Raw genomic sequence first — 19,563 nt, forward strand, 5'->3', positions numbered from 1 at the left:
TATTGATGTATAGCCTTCATGGCTAGGAATTTCCCTACTTGTATAAATAGAGGCATTTCCCCTCCAACTTAAAAGAAGAATTTTAGAGAGATTTTTGAGGGCAAATGGAGATCATGTTTTGAGATAAAAAAAAAGTTGGAGATGATTTTTTACACCAAATTTTTTTTTTCCTATCTTCTTTTGCTAGCCTCTTCTTTGGTTCTTATTAGAGAGAGTGCAACCATTGTCAAGTTTGTCGAAACTATTCAGAAGATGCTTCTGCATTAGTTGGTTTCAACCGTCGTATCCTGGGAGATAGACGCTAGTGTACCTCCAGCACCCACCGAGAGGCGGTGAATCTGTTTTAAGAAAACTGTGGTATCACATAGGTTTCGGTTTGCATCATTTATCTTTTGTTCTTCAAAGTTTTAAATTTAAATAATCTCTTGTGTGTTTTATCATTTATCATTTATCATTTGAATCCATCTTGTAATATGTTCCATGGTATAATCTAGTTCATTCTTGTGTGTTTTTTATTTTTTTTGGTTCTATAGTTTATTATATATTTCATTCTTTAATAAATAAAAAAAAATTTATTTTGTCATTTCTATTTAATTTATTTTGTCATTTCTATTTAATTTATTTTTAATATTTTTCTTGTATTATTATGAAAAAAACCAACAAATGATGGGTTAGCAATGCTACAGATCTCAAAAATTCTATCTAAATTTTTACCATATGATGTGAGTCTCATACATATGTAAGATATTTAGTAAAAAATTTGATAAATTTTTTAACATTTCTAGCATTTTTGTTGGTTTAAAATCTCTTCGTACAGATACAGAGATGTGGATTTGTTTATAGAGAGAGGCAGATAGTGAGAGAGAGAAGAGGAAGAGATAGAATGAAATGTGTTTGAATTCAACACATAAAGATGCGTCAATCTAAATAAATAAAAAGAAGCGTGATTGTGATGAGTTGTTTGATCATTTTATAAAAATATATCCTTATGAATTTAACAATTTAGAATCTAAATTCTTAAACAAAATAAATCTAATCTATGGATTGAACTCCATATTCAAACGAAGTATAAATATCAGGATTTAAATTAGTTTACATTAAATTGGCGCTGTTTGGGAACTGGAGGTTCAGGCTATTATAGCCTCAATTCAAATTTCAGCCAAAAAGCGTGAACAGTGTACGCGTGGTACAGCCAGGTTAGAAACAGGGGGTGGAATTACCATTTTGCCCTTTGACTATTTCATGACAAGGATTGCATTTTTTTTTTTTGAAATGTAGTTCATAATTTTTTTTTGGTAATTTATTCAATTCCTGAGAAATTCAATAATTTTATAAGCTGAATTTTTTTTTTATTTGTAGAAAAACATAGAAATTCATATTTAATTCTTAACAGATTTTGACAAAATGTTTTCATTTTTTTGTAAACATCAACTAAAGAAAAGAGTTCGTGGTCAAGGCAAAAATATATTTCAATTTAATTTTTATTATTTATGATAATGAGACCATACACATTATAGTTGGAACAAAATTACTTGGAAAAAAAATGCAAACAAAATAGTTATAGAAAAAAATATATTTTTATTTGGGGAAAAGTTGTTACTTGAAAAAACAAATATTGAAAACAAAATAGTTGGAAAAGAAAAATAGTTCAAAACAGAAATTGAAAAAAAATTATTGGAAAAAAAAAATCAAACAAATGTAATTTACACAAAATTAATTTGGAAAAAAAGTAAATTCCGAATTTTTATTTGAAAAAGCAAATTAATTGACAACTAAATAATTGTTGAAAAATATGTATTTTTCAAAAAAAAAAAAATCATTATAAACTGGCCATTTTTAATAAATTATAAATTTTAAAAGAATTATAAATTATATTAATGAGTCAGGTTTAATAAATGACTGAAGGTTTGTTCATATATGTAATTAATTGTGTATAAGTTTTACATATATATTTATTTTATCTGTACATGTTAAAAATTACAATTCAATTAAAATAAATGATAATTCTTTTTATTTTTTTGTTACCCGGGTTTGTTTATTTTTATTTTTTCAATTAAAAGTAACAATCCTTTTGTTTTTTCATTTAAATGACAATGGGTACAGGTTTGTTTAATTTTTTTTTTTCAATTAAGTTTTACAATTTCAATTACAATTCGACTTTGACAAAACAACAATCCTGACGTGCAGTCCGCACGTCCACGTGAGGGATTTACCGAGCTAAGTTCAACGGCGGGAAGATTGGTTATGTAGGCGCAATTTGGTAATTTAATAACAAAACATCATATCAAACACTCTCTCCAATACAATCATTTCAAAATATTTTCATTTATTTTTTTAAACACAAAAATTAAAATAACTTACAAAAATAATCAAATAACCAATAAAATTTAAAAAATAACCACTACGATTCCATTATTTCAACATTATAAGGTTACAAGCACCAAGCTTCGCTAACGGATCCATCCATCGATACAGGCCCACGTGATATTGGTGGCCCCACAATTTGTAAAAGAAAAAACAAGCCAATAAATAGTTTTTCTATTTTATTCCTTGCATCATTTTAATTTTTATATTTTTAATTGTTTTAATTTTAATTCATAATTTTAAATTTTTTATTAATTTGATTTAATTCATTATATTGTTAAAATTTTTGACAGAAAAATTATTACTAAATTAGTTAAAATTAATTCATTAAATTAATCAAATTTATAATTTTATTTTAAAAAATATGATACACACTAGTTTGTGTATATTTTTTTATAAAAAAATATTAATAATCATAATCAATAAAGTCGAATTAAAACAAGGTTATTACTCTGTCCAAGGTATAAAAACAATTTGTCCGGAAAAACAAAATGAAAAAACAAAAGAAAGCTTTTACTGATGCGACCTTCTTCCTCGTTGCTCTGTTTTCTTTTTCATGAGCGATAGTCGTTCCTTTCCATTGATGCAGTCATCTTTGCGCTTCCAACAAGCCTTCTCTTATGCATAATTTGATTTCAAATTTTTATTTAAAGCAAAAAAAAATTGTAAATAATTTGATTCCAATTTTCTTGATGACTGAGATTGAACCATTAAATTAGACAATTTCACAAAAATTCTTAAGTAGGTGAGAAATGTTAAGAATGATAAGAGATTCTGAGAAAAAGATTCTCGCCAAAACTTATATTTTGGTTTTTTACCAAAAGTAATGAAATTTAATGAGAAAAGAATTGAGTTTAATGGAAGTTTTTTAAAATGTCAAAATCACCTTTTGTAGGGGTGAACCATTGTGAACAATCTAAGTAGACTCATTTTGTATGAAAACAAACATTTACATAGCTATGCAAGTGTTGGCTTATGTGTATGTTTTTTTTGTTTTTTTTTTTTTGTGAACAAGCTTATGTGTATGTTTGGTAGCCTTCTAAATGCAATCATCTCACTAAAGCATCAAACTATAAGTAACTTTTCAATAGCTACCACAACAATACCTCTTCTCCTTTCTTATTTTTCTCCATCAACATTTAGGTTCACGGACCAGTTAGAAATGTTGTTTTGATTTTATGGGCTATAGTGTTTGCACACCCATTGTTATTTTCTCAATTTTATATGCTTGTTGAACATTATATCATGCAAATACAAGGTGTGGGGACATATTTTGAGAGTGACAACATGTGGCTAAGGTGATGCCAAAGTGTCAGTCGAGGTGCCACGTAGCTTGATCACGTTGTCGAGATGATCTCGGCTAGGCCGAGGTTATCTGCAGAGATACCAGAATCCAAAATAAGCGGAAAAGGGACAAGAATTCTAGAACAAGGAAGGATCTCAGTCTGGATAGAGATAAGGCTCAAAAAGAGTTTATTTCTATCTAGATGAGGGTCCAGGATAAGCATGGAGCTTGAGTCTTATGGAGTAAGGCTTCTAGGGGAACCAAGTCACTGCTGGTTATAAAAGTAGGGCACCCTTGTGGGTCTGAGGTAAGTTATTTCTTGTGAGTTTAAGCACAATTTGCTATCTCCAAGAGATACTAATTACTGACTTGATCATCGGAGTGCCCCCTGGTGGACGAACCACTGCCGGATTCTTATCTTCTTGTTACCGGTTGTTGGGCTTAATTTATTATGCTTGTGCTCTCTAGAAGAGTTCCCCATTTGGTTGTGTGGTCAAAAATCAACACCCATAATTTGGTGCCGTCTGTGGAAACTTAAGGCGAATAGATGGCCAATAACGAACATGGAGAAAAGATTAGGGACAACGTCTCAGGGGGGAGTGGTAAACATGCCAATCCTAACATCGAGGAAGAAAACCATAATGAAGGAGCACAGGATCAGAATCCTGAGGATTAGTAAATGAAGAAAAATCCAAGAGGACACATCATGATGGTGGGAGCAGCGCGCCAAAAAGACTAAAATCTGTTGATAGCCAAGCTTCAGGACGAACGAATGAGGATTTGAGGGACTACCTCCAGAGGAAGCGACAAAACACCGAAGTTACATTCCCCGTCAAGCAGAAAACACTGTTCTCAATGGAGTTAGATAGGTTTGAGGCCCCAAAACGGTTCCATATGCCGAGGTTCCAGATTTATGATCGTAAGTCCGATTCGAACTTTCACGTCGGCTTATATCTAAATTCAATGGCTTTGTATATCGGGAACGAACAGTTGTTGTGCAAGGTATTCCCCTCATCTTTTGGGGAAATTGCATCGAATTAGTTTCACAAATTGCCGAAAGGAACTGTGAAGAGTTGGGCAAGCCTGACCGAGATGTTTATGGTTAGGTTTGTTACAAACAAGTTACAGCCATTGAGGGTAGACTCCCTGATGGCTCTGAAAATTGGCGAGGGTGAAACCCTCAGGGCATATGCCAAAAGGTATTATGAGGTGTTCAACCGAATACTGGGATAAAACTAGGAGCTGGCGGTCATGTCTTTTAAGAACAGCCTGGAGGATGAATGTCTGCTTCGAAATTCGTTGGCAAAAACTCTACCAAAGAGTATGGAGAAGCTCATGGCAGGGATCGAGAAATATGCTAGAGCAGAAGAGGATACGCCAGGAACGAAGGCGCCGAAGTAGGAGAAGAGAAACGACTCACCGAAGCGAGGCCGAGGTAATACCGGTTTTAACAGGCAAGAAACAGGGCTGAGGGCTGCACAGGCAGCCACCATCGTGTTTCGTATCTCGGTTTATAAAGTTCTAGAAAGGATCATGAACCAGATGTATTATAAAGCACCGGAGAAGATTTCTGGTGAGTTCATGGGAAGGAGCCTAGGGAAGCACTGCACTTACCACAGTGAGAATGGGCACCTGACTTAGAGGTGTAGAGCCTTGAAGACACACTTAGAAGATCTGGTCAGACAACGTCACTTGAGGGACCTAGTAAATGAGACCAAAACAAGGGAAAAGCATGCAAGGCTTTCCCCGGCACCAGTGGCACCATCATTGCCACAACCATAGCAATCAGCACCTTAGGTGGTCAACGTGATTCATTCGAAAGTTAATAAGAATGATATACGAGGAGAGACCCAAAAGGTGAGGCACTTACAGCATGTATATCAGGTCCAAGAAAAGAGGCCTAGGACAAACGAATACTAGGGACTACTGGTGTCCTTTACTGAGGCAGACCTAGACATGGTGCAACATCCACACAACGATGCTCTAGTAGTGATACTCAAGATTAGAGAATGCCAAGTAAGGCGCATTTTGATTGACCAAGGCCGCTCTTGTGACATCATGTATGTCAGATGTTACAAGGAGCTTGGCCTTCATCAAGATGATTTGGAGCAATCTGACAGCCCAATGGTCGGGTTCAATGAAACGCCGACATGGCCTTTGGGAGTAATAAATTTGGAGGTGCAGGAAGGCACCAGGAATGTTAGCACAAAATTTACCATAATTGATACCCCCTCTCCTTACAATGCTATATTAGGAAGACTGTGGCTACACGTAATGAGGTTTGTTCCCTTAACGTTGCACCAGTTGTTATGATTTCCAACTGAATAGGGGATTGAGGAAGTTAGAGAGGATCAAGTGCAGGCAAAGAACTGCTCCATGGAAGCAATGAAATCCAACTACAATGTGCGAGAGGTAGAAACAGTAGAAATCAAGGATGAGGACATGAAAGTCCTAGATGATGTCGACATATAACCTATCGAAAAGAGCGATGAAGCCTTGAAGAAGATTCTGGTCCAAAAAGATAATGAAGAGCACTTCTTCCTTCTCGGCTCAGGATTGGCCAAGGAGGAGGAAAGGGAGTTAGAGGCTTTCTTATGGGCCAACGTAGAAGTATTTGCCTGAACACCATATAAGATGCCAGGCATTGACCCTGAGGTCACATGCCATATGCTCAATGTAGACAGGTCGGCTAAACCTGTCATCCAGCGAGCAAGGAGGTCGACATTAGTGCATGTTGAGGCAGTTGAGGAGGAAGTAGACAAGTTGTTAGAAGCCAGGGTCATTCGGGAGGTGAACTACCCATCCTAGCTGTCCAACACAGTTGTTGTGAAAAAAAAAAAAAAAAAAAAGACAAGTGGAGGGTGTGCATGGACTCCACCAGCCTGAATAAAGCTTGTTCCAAAGACAACTTCCCTCTACCTAAAATTGATCAGCTGGTGGATGGCACTTCAAGGCATGGGATGATGAGCTTCCTGGATGCTTACAGGGGATACCACCAAATAGCAATGTATCCCTCTGACGATGAGAAGACCGCATTCATCACCCCAAAAGGACTGTACTGCTACAGAGTGATGCCTTTCAGGTTGAAAAATATAGGAGCAACCTACTAGAGGTTGGTGACCAAAATGTTCAGACATCTAATTGGCAAGACTGTAGAAGTGTACATCGACGACATGGTCGTGAAGACCAAAGAACCAGGGAATCATCTGGCTGACTTGAAGGCAATTTTTGATATCTTGAGAACATATCAGCTCTGACTCAATGCTTCAAAATGTGCATTTGGAGTCGGGTTTGGTAAGTTCCTAGGATACTTGGTTACCAGAAGGGGCATTGAGGCAAACCTAGATCAAATCAAGGCCTTTCTTGACTTAAAGAGCCCGACGTTAGCCAAGCAGGTCCAGATTTTGACCGGCAATGTGGCAGCCCCTGAACAGGTTTATCAGCCGAAGTTCTGATAAGTCATTTTTTAGTTTGTTAAAGAATGCCAGATATTTTTTTATGGACAGAAGAGTGCAAAGTCACCTTGGCCGACTTGAAAAAAATACCTAACAACAGCTTCAATTCTGTCAAATCCAGTACCTGGAGAAGAATTATTCCTATACTTGGCAGTTTGAGAACACGCAGTAAGCACGGTAGTAATCTGAGATGAGGATGGAGGACAAAAGGTGCTATACTATGTAAGTAAGACCCTAGCAGGTGCAGAAATCAGGTACCTGCCCTTGGAGAAATTGACACTAGCCCTGGTGATGGCTTCATAAAAGCTTAATCACTACTTTCAAGCCCACAAGATTGTGGTGCTGACTAAGCATCCTTTGAAGTTCCTGTTGCAACAAAGAGATCTAACAGGCAGGGTAGCCAGATGGGCAGTAGTGTTGGGCCAATATGACTTGGAATTTAGACACAGAACAACAATTAAGGGCCAGGTTCTGGCCGACTTTGTGGCCGAGTTCACCCCCGGTGCCATCCCGTGTCAGACTCTAGTGAGCCACGGCTTGGGATGCCCAGGAGAGCAGGAATAAACCCAATTGGGGCCCAAGAACCCCACTCTAGCAAAACAGAAGAAAGAAGAGAAACCAAAGCCCTGCGACATCTACATCGGCGACTCCTTCTGCTTGTTTGTTGATGGAAGTTCAAACCGTCAAGGAGCGAGGACAAGAGTAGTGTTAGTGTCGCCAGATGGGTGAATGTTAGAGCAGTCTATTCGTTTGGGGTTCAAGGCCTCAAAAAATGAAGCTGAGTATAAGGCACTAATTGCAGAGTTGAAGTTAGCAGCAACAATAGAAGCCGATGAAGTGGTAGTCTTCTGTGACTCCCAACTTATTATAAATCGGGCAACAGGCGAATATGCAGCCCGAGATGAAAGAATGATAGTCTATGTCAAAGTGGTTGTTAGACTGCTAGCATTGTTCCAGGAATGCCGGTTACAGCAGGTTAGCCGAGATGATAATAGTCATAACCTAACTAGTGCAATGAAATTAGGGGAGGCAAGGACAATAATGGTCGATTATTTGTCAAGCCAAAGTGTAGAACCACTGATCACAGAGTATGAAACAATGTGTGTGGAAATAGGTCTAAGATGGATGGATGCAATAGTGATGTTCCTCAGGGATGGCAAGCTGCCAAACGACCGAAAAGAGGCACGCAAGACAAGATTGAAGTCGGTCAGGTTCAGCCTAACAGTAGATGGCCATCTCTACAAGAGATCCTTCACTGGACCCCTATTAAGATGTGTGCACCCCTCTCAAGTTGAGGACTTATTGTCTGAAATTCATGAAGGTGTATGTAGAAGCCATGCCGATCATTGGCCTATAGAGCCATGTCCCAGGGGTACTGGTGGCCATACATGCAGAAAGATGATGAAGCTTATATGAGGAAATATGAGAAGTGTTAAAGGTTTGCACCTTTGATACATCAACCAGCAGCAGATTTGAAGCTAGTATCTAGCCCTTAGCCATTTGCCCAGTGGGGCATGGATCTTGTTGGACAACTGCGCCAAGCAACTGGGCAAAGGAAATTTTTGCTGGTAGTAACTAACTATTTCACGAAGTGGGTAGAGGCTGAACCCCTTACAAAGATTCGAGATATTGATGTGAAGAACTTCATATGAAAGAATATCATCACCAGATTTGGGATCCCAAGGGCAATAATAGCAGATAATGGTACACAGTTTGATAGTAAGCTAATGAAAAGCTTCTGTGCAAAGTACAAAATTAAGAACTATTACTCTACTGTAAGTTTCCCTCAAAGAAATGGTCAGGCAGAAGCATCCAATAAGACTATCTTGGATGGGATCAATAAGAGGCTGGAAGCAGCAAAAGGGAAGTGAGTGGAAGAATTGTCCAATGTGCTCTGCGCATATCGGAGTACGTCGAGAAGATCAACTGGGGAGTCTCCTTTTGCCATGGCTTATGGCACTGAAGAAGTTATCCCACTGGAAATCGGCATCCCTGGAATCATAAACAAGGGAGTGAAAGATGGGACCAATGAGGCATTCTTAGCCCGAGATCTAGACCTGTTGGAAAAAATAAGGGAGAGAGCAGCAGTTCGGCTTGAGGCATACCAGCAACAACTTGCTAGCGCTTACAACAAGAAGGTCAACCCAAGAGAGTTCAAGGTTGGAGACCTCGTCCTGAGAAAAGTTGTCAGAAACAAGAAGGATCCCAGGGAGGGCAAACTTGGCCCAAACTAGGAGGGGCCTTATAGAATCATCTCGGTTGCCGGCAATGGGACATATCGGCTTGAAAACACTAATGGCAAGGAGTTGCCAAGACCTTGGAACACTTGCAATTTGAAGTTTTTTTATCATTAGTTTTTTGTTTATCGAAGCTTATGTCATAATTTTATTAGCCGAAGTAATAATAAAATGCTAGTTTGATTTTTATGAATTTGAAATTTGTGCGGTAGGACTAACCAGTCCTATGAAGATGTTTCCGAATGTAACATGACGAATAACTTAGACTTATCTATGGTAGAGTTGAATTATACTTTCCATACGATAAAGTTGAACTAAGTTTGGCAATGTTTCCAATTGAAACATGACGAATAACTTAGACTTATTATATGGCAGAGTTGAATTATACTTACATATAATAGAGTTGAACTAAGTTGGCAATGTTTCCGATTGAAATATGATGAATAACTTAGACTTATTGTATGGCTAAGTTGAATTATACTTGCATATGATAGAGTTGAACTAAGTTGAATTAACTTAGACTTGCCATATCGGCGGAGTTGAACTCAGTTGAATAAAATCAGACTTGCTTATGGTGTCGACATAATGGAACTAAGTTTGCTTTAGTTAGATTAACAGAGAAACCAAGGTCGAACACCTCGGCTAGTCTTTGTTTGAATCAGAGTTCGGCAAAATTGAAGATGCACGGATAATGTGAACTTAAGTGGAACTTAGGTTCACATTAGGGGGGCAGGGAGCATGAATGATAAATAAGCTTGAGAGCTTGGCACTTGTCGAAATTTTTAGAAGACATTTACAAGTTAGACTGGCTTAACACTTATTGAAAATTCAGAACAATTTACAAGTTGAAGATAGCCGAGGTAATAGGGCAAGGTGTATTTGTATTCATTACCCGAGATAACCAACCAAGCTATCAGGCTTGGAAGGGTTGGAAGGGTGAAGTCATGCTAAAAGACAGTGACAACAAATGAAGAAAGAACACCTGTAAAAATATTTTGAATAAAACATTCTTAAATGTGGTTTGACCGAGATCACGTTAAAAGAGAACTCCGAGGTTAATTGGCTAGAGGTGACCAATTAAGGGTGCACCCGAGATGAAACGGGTCCGAGATAATGCTTGGCCAGGGTATTCCAACCCGAAATGATCACACAAGAAACTTGTACTTAGAAATATTCCCAGTGTGGAAGCATACAAGGCATAAAAGAAAAGCAGTAAGCATACATGAAGAGGAGCATCCAACACTTAGAAGAAACAAAGGCATGCATTCATTTAAAGAAAACTTTGGCCTAGCATAGAAGACTACTTGTTCAGTTACAGAAATGGCACTTCGGTCTAACAAACAAGAAAAAAGATTACAGTAACTAAAAGTTCAAAAGGAACAAGGGAAAAAACTCTTAAGTACATGAATTTCCAACATTTTCCTTAGACTGTCTTGCCTCAGTAATTGGCATTGTTTTAGCCTCGGTAGCCAATTGGGCAGACTTATCGGCTTGGATCTCGGCATCTATCTCCTAAAGTGTTTGGTCCAAACTCTTTTCGGCAGTTTGGACCTCGGCTTCAAAAGTGGTCTTCTTGGGGAAGGAACTCTTGGCGACTACATCCTCCTCATCTTGAGTCAAGTCAAGGACTTCCTCATTTAGAGTGAGGGACTTAGCCCCATTAGCAACCTCCTCCTCTCATTCATTGTCGTCAAACTCGACCTCCTCTTCATTGACCTCGCCGCCCGATCCTTTGGGAGGCGGAGGGAAAGGCACTTGGAGTTTGTTGATATCTCGGAGATCGGAATCCATTGAATTAGAAAGCTTGTTCAGAGAAACCATCTAGCTGAGATAAAAACCTCGGTTGCAGGCTTGGTTTACTTATTCCTTGTAGGCATCACGCACGTTGGCTTGGCCTTCAGCGTAGGACTTTTCGTCAGCTGCCTTAATTTTGGCCGCCTTGGTCCCCGAGGCCTCTTGCAGCTTTGCCTCAGCTTTGGCAATTTTGGCCTCGGACTCTTTGACCTCAACCCTGAGCACATTGGCCACCACTTTAGAAGCCTTTGCCTTTTCCTCGGCTTGATCTTGAGCTTGTTTGGTAGCCTTGGCCTGATCCAACAGCATCTTCATTTTTGCCTTGGCATTATTGAGGGAGGCCAGGAAGCCAGCAGCCTCTTTGGTCTTGTGGACCAATTCTTTCTTAAAAGCCTCGGCTTTCATTGCAAAGGAATAAGCGTGGTAGATCACCTAGCAGAAAAGGAATGAACAAGTTAGTAAAATTTCTAAGTATGAGAACTTGAAGTAAAAAGCCAAAAAAGACAAGAGTTGAAGACTTACCATAACAGAGTGTTGCATCATTAAAGCGAAGTTTTCATATTTGGTAATCTCGGCCATTCAATTTAGATCAGTAGGCAGAAGAACAACGGTGGAGAGAGTGGCGCCGACTTCGATGCTATCAATTGCACTATCGCCAGCTATCATCGGCTGGAGGCCGATTGAAATCACTGTGAGTACGATTGTATTTTGATTTCGAGTTTGTCATATTTTAATCAATCCTTTATATGTTGCAAAGGTCACCTATATTTTCCTTTCCTATTATGAATTATTGGTTGAAATTCTAGTACAAGTTGTTTTAAGTTGAGGGGTGGCTTCTATAGAATGGTGTATCTTAATATTATGGATGGCCTTAGGTTATAGGAATTTAATTTTGAGTCTTTTGAAAAGGAAAAAAAAATAATTACTTCATATTGGTAAAATAATGTTGCGAATGTAAATAGAACGAGATGTTATCATGATTGTAGAGCCGATTGGATTAGATTGTTTGCCATTCTTATTTGATTTAAGTTATAAGTAGTAGTACCATCCGTGAGGAACTATTGTTGTATTTACGCTTCTACGTTTAAAGTGTTTTCAATTTTGGTTGCGGAATCTTTAATAGGAGGCAAGACAACGTTGAATTCTTAAGAGTGAGCTTAGTAAGTGTTTGGGGTATTGAAGGAATGTCTCAATGAAAAAACTGTTATTGAGAATTTAAGCCTCAAGTGATTATATTAAGAGCAAATCTCAGAATCATAATATTCTTTAAAAAGAAAAAAAATCATCAATCTTCCCTTTTTATTCAAACTCAAGAATTCATCAAGAATTTTCATAATGCCGAAAATAACATACGTTTCTTCAACAATTCTCAATACCTTAACATGATAAATATTTTCATCTTTCTCAAAAGTTCAATATTTTTAAATTTAACAATTTTCAAAAGAAACCTTAATGGTTTTCAATATTCCCAACAACATTCTGATCAATCTTATCCCTATAAACATCCACTTTCAAATTTTCATTTGTTCAAATAAACATATATTTTTAACTCTTGTAAATTTTTCACAAACTCATCCTAAAAATCTAAATCTTAACATTTAAATTTCTATGTTTTATTAAAATTTGGGGAGTTCTCAAAATAAAATAAAATACATTCCTCAACATGCATGAGTCATACAAAACCCAAACTCAACTAGCAAGAGATTTTCAAAAAAAGTTGAGAACTTCCCCCATTTTATACATTTAATATGCCATTAATAAAACCCTAATCTTTTCAAATATCACACTATCAAAATAACACATAATAAAGCTAAAACACATACACAATATTTAGAAAATCCCTACCTTAAAAGTTAGAAGAGGAAACAAGCAAAAACCCCAATTTTCGACTTTGTCGGATTTTGATCTCCACTGGTCAAATTGTTGCTCTCACCAAGCTTTTCACTTTATCTCAAGAACAATGGTCTAAAACCTAATAGATTTTGGTGGATCACAGATTTTGTGTGATGAATGTTTAAAGAAAAAAAATGAGAGAGAGAGAGAGAGAGAGAGAGAGAGAGAGAGAGAAACGGAAGAAGAGATGAAAAGAAAGAAGAAAAGAGAAAAAGAAATGAGGGAAAGGAGTGGAGGGGCACCCCCACGTGGGTTGCCTCTCATTTATATATATATATATATATATATATATATATATATATATATATATATATATCAATTAAAGTATATTTTCACACCATCATAATATTTTGTAACATAAATAATAAAGTGATATAATATTTTCCCACCACAAAATATGTTTTGTTTGATGGTGCACACCATTAATATTCGTAAGTCTCTCATGGTAGTAAAATAAATAATAACGATAATGATAATAACATCAACAATAATAGGTGGTTACAAACAAGTTGTGATTCAATCAATTAGATTCAAAATAATTCAAATTTAATAATCTAATTTTTCATATTAAAATATACCATAATATTGTTAAAGCAGATATTACTCATATAATAAATATATAGTTTTTTAATTAAATTTCAAAAATGTAAGTAAATAAACTAAATATATATACATATTTCTTATTTTTGCTATAAAAAATATTTAGAAATATATTTAAAAATTTAAATTAATTATATAAGTGGGTCTAGTAACTCATGGATTGAACATAAATGGAGACAATTCTCCAAGGAGGCTACTTTTAATCTCTAATTAAATAAGTGAGCCAAGAATTGTTTGCAAAAAAATATCAACTCGAACTCAATTTCTACGCTACTTTTAATTTTTAATTCAATATTTTGAAATCTCAAATTAATTCATAGTTGTCACGCCCCAAAATTCAAGACCGTACAAAAACATGTACAAAATATAACTCAAACATGATAAATAACCAAAATATTTTACTATACAAATATACGCCTGTTATAGGATTACAAAACACTATCAGACCAAAAGTCAAAAGAAAAAAAAAACTACTAGTCTAAGTCTTCAAGTGAACCACTGTTCCAACACTTCATCTTGATCGCTTTTAGGATAACCTTTACCATCGTAAACTACTTCCTCTCCTGACATGACACGACATGAGCTTGGAATGGTCAATAAAAATACACACACCCTCATACTGCTTTATAGACCTTACCACCTATGCCTACTTCCCGGTTATTTACCGGTTAGCGACACTGATGGACCTCAAAAGGGATGACCAAACAAGTGGGCTCGCTTACACTCAAATCGTGCCTAGAGCTTGCTTACACCCTATACATACCATACCAAAGGGCTCGCTTGCCCTCTGAAACCACCGTATAGAGTCTAAATACATCTGTGTCATCCTAGGGGTTCGCTATGACCGCTTGCGCAAGGCTTAACTCATTTGGTATTAATTCCATCACAATTCATGTCATTCATATGTATAAATTATACTGAAACACTAGTGTGAATATCACCCATTGCCAACCCCTTTTCATTTCGCGTTTATTAGATATTTTGATAAGCGAGTTAGTCACCTTCGGTAATATGAAAGAGCGTGAGACAAACCTAAGAAAGGAAATATAGCCCATGATAATCATACATAAGTATGATAAGGAAAACAAACAACATTGAGCATGCTTTGAAATACTCAGAGACAAATAACACAATAAGATACAATTTCCAGCACTGTTCAGAACTGTAGGGTTAAAAAGAATGCTTCGGAAAAAAATACTTCCAGGTCATATTAGGGGCTAAAATTGCACATAAACAATAAACAACTTGTCTATTTTCAATTCCAATTTTAAGATTTTGCACAGCACATCCATAAATTCATCTACAATCTATGTTTGAAAACCTGTCCAGATTTGTCACCTTTTGGAAAAATTATCTTTTCTCTCACTCTACCAGATGATTTTCACCCAAATAAATTCCGTTGGAAAGAGGACTCTGAATTCTAAATGTTGACAGAAGAACCAACATGAGATGATTTTTTTGAAATTTTATAAAATTGCAAGAAGTGGACCATTTTAGAGACTCTGGACTAGATTTATAAAACAAAATATCCAAGCCCTAAAAACACACAATGAGGGGCTAATAAAATTATCATAAGCTCTAAACGTAGCAATTATCCTATATTAAATTCAGATTTGAGAAATAAATAAATTTGATATTTCTTTTAAATTAGAGAAGTTGCAGCAGTGCATAGTTTGACAAAATTGCAAGACAAAGTCATTAGATCATATCCACACTTTCATACATATCAAAAACCCTGTTTACCATTAATATGCAACACAAGAGGGCATACTAGACAATAGGATGAGATGGGTTGGAAAGATGTGTTCTTACCTTGACTCAAGAAAGCACATTTTCTTCTTTTTCTTCTTCTTTTTTTTTTTTTTTTCCTCTTCTTCTCTACTTCCTTCTAGTCACACTCTCCTTGGATTGAAAAGACCATTTTCCCCTCTAGCTTAATGACTAAGGAAAGTAGTAAATATCTAGATTTTTTTTCAACCAATTTTTCCCCAAATAATATTTATAATACCTATGTAAATATTCATGGTCAAATAAATAATAAATATTCAAATAAATAATAAATGAAAGAACAAAAAAAAATGTATGAATTAATTTAGAAAATAGGAGGTAAAATAAATAAAAACCAAGTTTTAGGGTATTTCTAATTATAAAGTGGTGTTCTAGGATTTAATTATGGTAATATACGGGAAAATTATTCTTTATTGGGCCATTTTGCAAACTTTTACGAGACTAGGGGCTAAATGCTATTAACCTAAGGCTCAGGGTTTCACATGTAATTACCAAAAATTAGGGTCTCTAAAACCTATCTCTCTTAAATAAATTTTGTCCTCGAAATGAAATCATACCTTACGTCTCAAATAATTGTGGATAATTTGTCCGCGTCGCGTCTTCACGTTTCCAGGTGAACTCTTCAATACCATGGTAACACCAAATTATCTTAAGAAATTGAATTGTCTTCCCTCACAAGTTCTTTTCTTGTCTATCTATAATTGCTATTGGTCTCTCCTCAAAGGTAGCATCTTTGTTGAGTTGGATTTCTTTCCAATTGATGATATGAGAAGGGTGCATTATGTACTTCTGCGGCATAGATACATGGAAAACATCATGTGACGCCAAGAATTAAACACAATGTGCCCAACTCATAGTAACTAATAAATAGTAACATAAATGAAATGATAAACTTTCATTAATCAGAGTTTGATATACAACAGGTGATACATGCGATATACATTTATAAACAGTACATCCTGAATCTACAGCATGTGTTACGAGATAGTGAAAAAAAATAAAAGCTAAACAGGAAACCATATGCCCTAATGTCTTACATATTTCCAAGTAAATGCTTGGTTACATCAAAAGTGAGTCTTAGGCTCAACACAGATAAAGCCCTAGGCTAGTACAAAATTAAAAACAAAATAACAACAATGAGTCTTCAGCTGCATAATCCTCCCAAGCTAAGTCCTTGGTGGAGGCATATCACCAGCACTTGAAAATGATTTTCCCACATAGGATGAGTCAAAGCCCAGTAGAAATACTACAACACAATGTATAAATCTTAACAAAGCCATAAGGTGAATGCAAATGCAATGTCCATGCCAAAACGTTTTACATTTCTTTCCAAAAACCGTGCTATGCCAAGAATATATCACAATTCATCAAATCATCTCTTTTACAAAAGTAAACAGGGTAGTGAAGTTTAACTTTGGGAATCTCAAACAAGTACAACCTTTCACGGATATTTTGTCTGCAGGAATCCATCAAACGGGACCGATATAAATGTAGTCTATACAAGCACTACTATTGCCATTTTACGGATATTTTGTCCACGGGATTGGCACCCATGTATACATACGATTTTCGGGACTTTCACCCTAGACACACAGGCCAACTTAACTTTGGTGTTACATACTTTCTTCCCAAATTTACCCATTTTTCTCAAAATCATATACATTTTCAATGTATTAATCAATATGCAACAATGCTCAATACAAAATGGATGAGAATTTAGTTTTAGTTCACCTAATCCTCATGTAATTTCCACAACAATCATAACTATCCTCCACCGATAGCCCAAAACAAATATCTCTATCAGAAAAATAAATTTCCATTAAAGATACACTTTTTCAAAATCTCAAATGGGAGTGATAATATATATTCAACTCCACCCTCATCATTATCATCATTTCAATTTCACAATTTCCCATATCAATTCCAATTTCTCTTTACAATCTCAACATTTACCTTTTAAGGCAAAACCCATTTCTCTTTGAAAGTCCATTTCAATGCAAAAAATATCTCATTTCAACATATAACAGCCCAAATTCATAATCACAACCTTTTTCAAGAAACCATTTGAAAACCCCTCTTTTACATTTTGATTTCAAACCCTAGGTTTTTGCCAAAAACCCCCAAACCACTATAATCTTTTGAAATAGCAAATAGCAAAGGCAAAACCCATACTAGAGTGTAGAGAATCCCCACCTCGAAGCTAAAAGACCAAGGAGAGAATGGAGAAACCTCAAAGAAGCTGAAATCAATTTTTGTTCAGATGAAAAGAGAGCCCATGGAGTGTTCTTCTTTTTAACAAAGGGAATAGGGTGGAGAAACCACTAGATCTTGGTGTTTTTGTAAAGAGAATGTAAGTTTTAGAGAGAGTGTGTGTATATCTAGGGTTTTTGGAGTGTTTAGAGAAAGAGTGAAATGAAAAAGTGACCTAAAAAGGTGGTTCTGTGATTCAACATACGAACAGACCGCTCGAGCGCAAAAAGTGATGCTCGAGAATACAGATACAAAGATGCGACCACTCGAGCGCAAGAAGTTGTTGCTCGAGCATGAAATACAAACTCCCAGTAATTTTATAGATAGAAGGCAAACGCTCGAGCGCAACAAGGGCCGCTCGAGCCAAGACCTCTCGAGCACAAAAAGTTTTGCTCGAGCAAAGAATACCAATTCACAGTAGTTTTGTAGACCTGCAAAAGTACTGAAGGTTCACAAAGATCGCTTGAGCGCAAGAAGTGACACTTGAGCGTAGAAGCAAAATTCTGGGCAACAACGGTTTGAAAAACAAACTACCAACCTGTTCTAAACACGACCAACATAACCCAAAAGCCAAACTCAAAGAGGAATAAGGGAAACAAGACATGAATGACTATATAAGATAATGAAACCCGGATCCAGAACATACAATGGATCGAGTCCTGTAAAAACCACCATTTTGACCGGCCTTAAGACTTGGGCGCCTCATGTTGAACACTCGATGATGAATTGATATGCTGTGCAATTGTTCGAATCTCCGGTAAAAGAATTCAGTTTCAAGCTTTAAACCCAAGTCTTTCACCCCATTTGAACCATAACCTTTTTTTAAGCTTGACCACTCAGTGAGCAATGGGGCCAATTAATGACCAGTAGGGCCAAAAACAATTAGTTGGCCGGCTAATTGATGGCTAGCCAACCAATTAAATGAGCAAGCTCGCCAATTAATCGGTAGGCCGTACAAAATATTGGCCGGCCAGCCATGTTCAGTGACAACAGATATTTTGAGACAGTCAGTTGTCCCCATGACCATGCCTTGCACCAACTGTCTCATTATAGATATTTCTGATGTGAGAAGGTTTTTGTTTCTATAAATACAAGCCCTCCCCTAAGGGTTTAGGGTTAGAAAATTTTGCCAAGAGCCTATAGCTTGCCAAACACTCTTCCCCTCTCTTTTGAAATATACATACACTATCCATACACTTCCTAAGCCTAAACTTGAGGCCTCTTACTAAGATTATTGAACATAAATTTCATCTCTTGAGAGTGATCACCTTGTGGTTTCTGAATTAAAGAATATCCTCTCTTCAAGAAGTATAGTCTTTGCCATCTTTTGCCTTGTTTATACTACTCTTTTCTTCTCTTTTTCTTGTTGTTTATATATTGTTTTGGACTGGTTTCAAGTGCTGAAACTTGTGATTTAAGAGTTACCAAAGGTGGAGGGGTTAATCACCCTTTCTTGAACATTATTCCATAGCTTATATCCTTGTTCTTCACACTTATTTCTTTGAGATACTATTTTTCAGAGATTTCAGAGGCTAAAATATGTGATTTAAGGGTCCAAAAAATTGAGGGGTTGGCCATCCTTCCTTAGGCTTGCTTACTAGCTTTCTTCTCTTCTTTATTGGTTTGCTTTTCAAACTGATTTTAGCATTGTTTTGTGCTATTTAGGGGCTATTTATTATGTTTACTTAGTTTATGCTTTGAATACTATGCTTGTATTGTTGTAAGTCCTCATAGATTTGGTTGTTTAGGCCATAGACACTAATCTATTTGAGTTGATAGCTCTCTTTACATAGTTTTCATGTAAATACTCACACTTGTAATCATCACCTTTGCATAATCACCTCTGCAACCTCCCTCATTTCTTTGCTTTCTTTGATTAAGAGTTGTCTCAAACACT

At 36.4% G+C, this 19,563-nt stretch overlaps 1 protein-coding gene across 1 annotated transcript; it reads left to right on the plus strand.

Moving 5' to 3' along the window:
* Positions 1-7,833: 7,833 nt before the first annotated feature.
* On the plus strand, positions 7,834-8,520 carry LOC145796014 (uncharacterized). The gene has a single exon (XM_082880983.1). The coding sequence runs from the start codon at positions 7,834-7,836 to the stop codon at positions 8,518-8,520; it is 687 nt and encodes a 228-aa protein (XP_082737109.1).
* The last annotated feature ends 11,043 nt before the right edge of the window (positions 8,521-19,563 follow it).

This window comes from Camellia sinensis, chromosome 7 (assembly GCF_055761805.1).
Source record: "Camellia sinensis isolate YWXY chromosome 7, ASM5576180v1, whole genome shotgun sequence".
In the NCBI taxonomy this organism is placed as follows: Eukaryota; Viridiplantae; Streptophyta; class Magnoliopsida; order Ericales; family Theaceae; genus Camellia; species Camellia sinensis.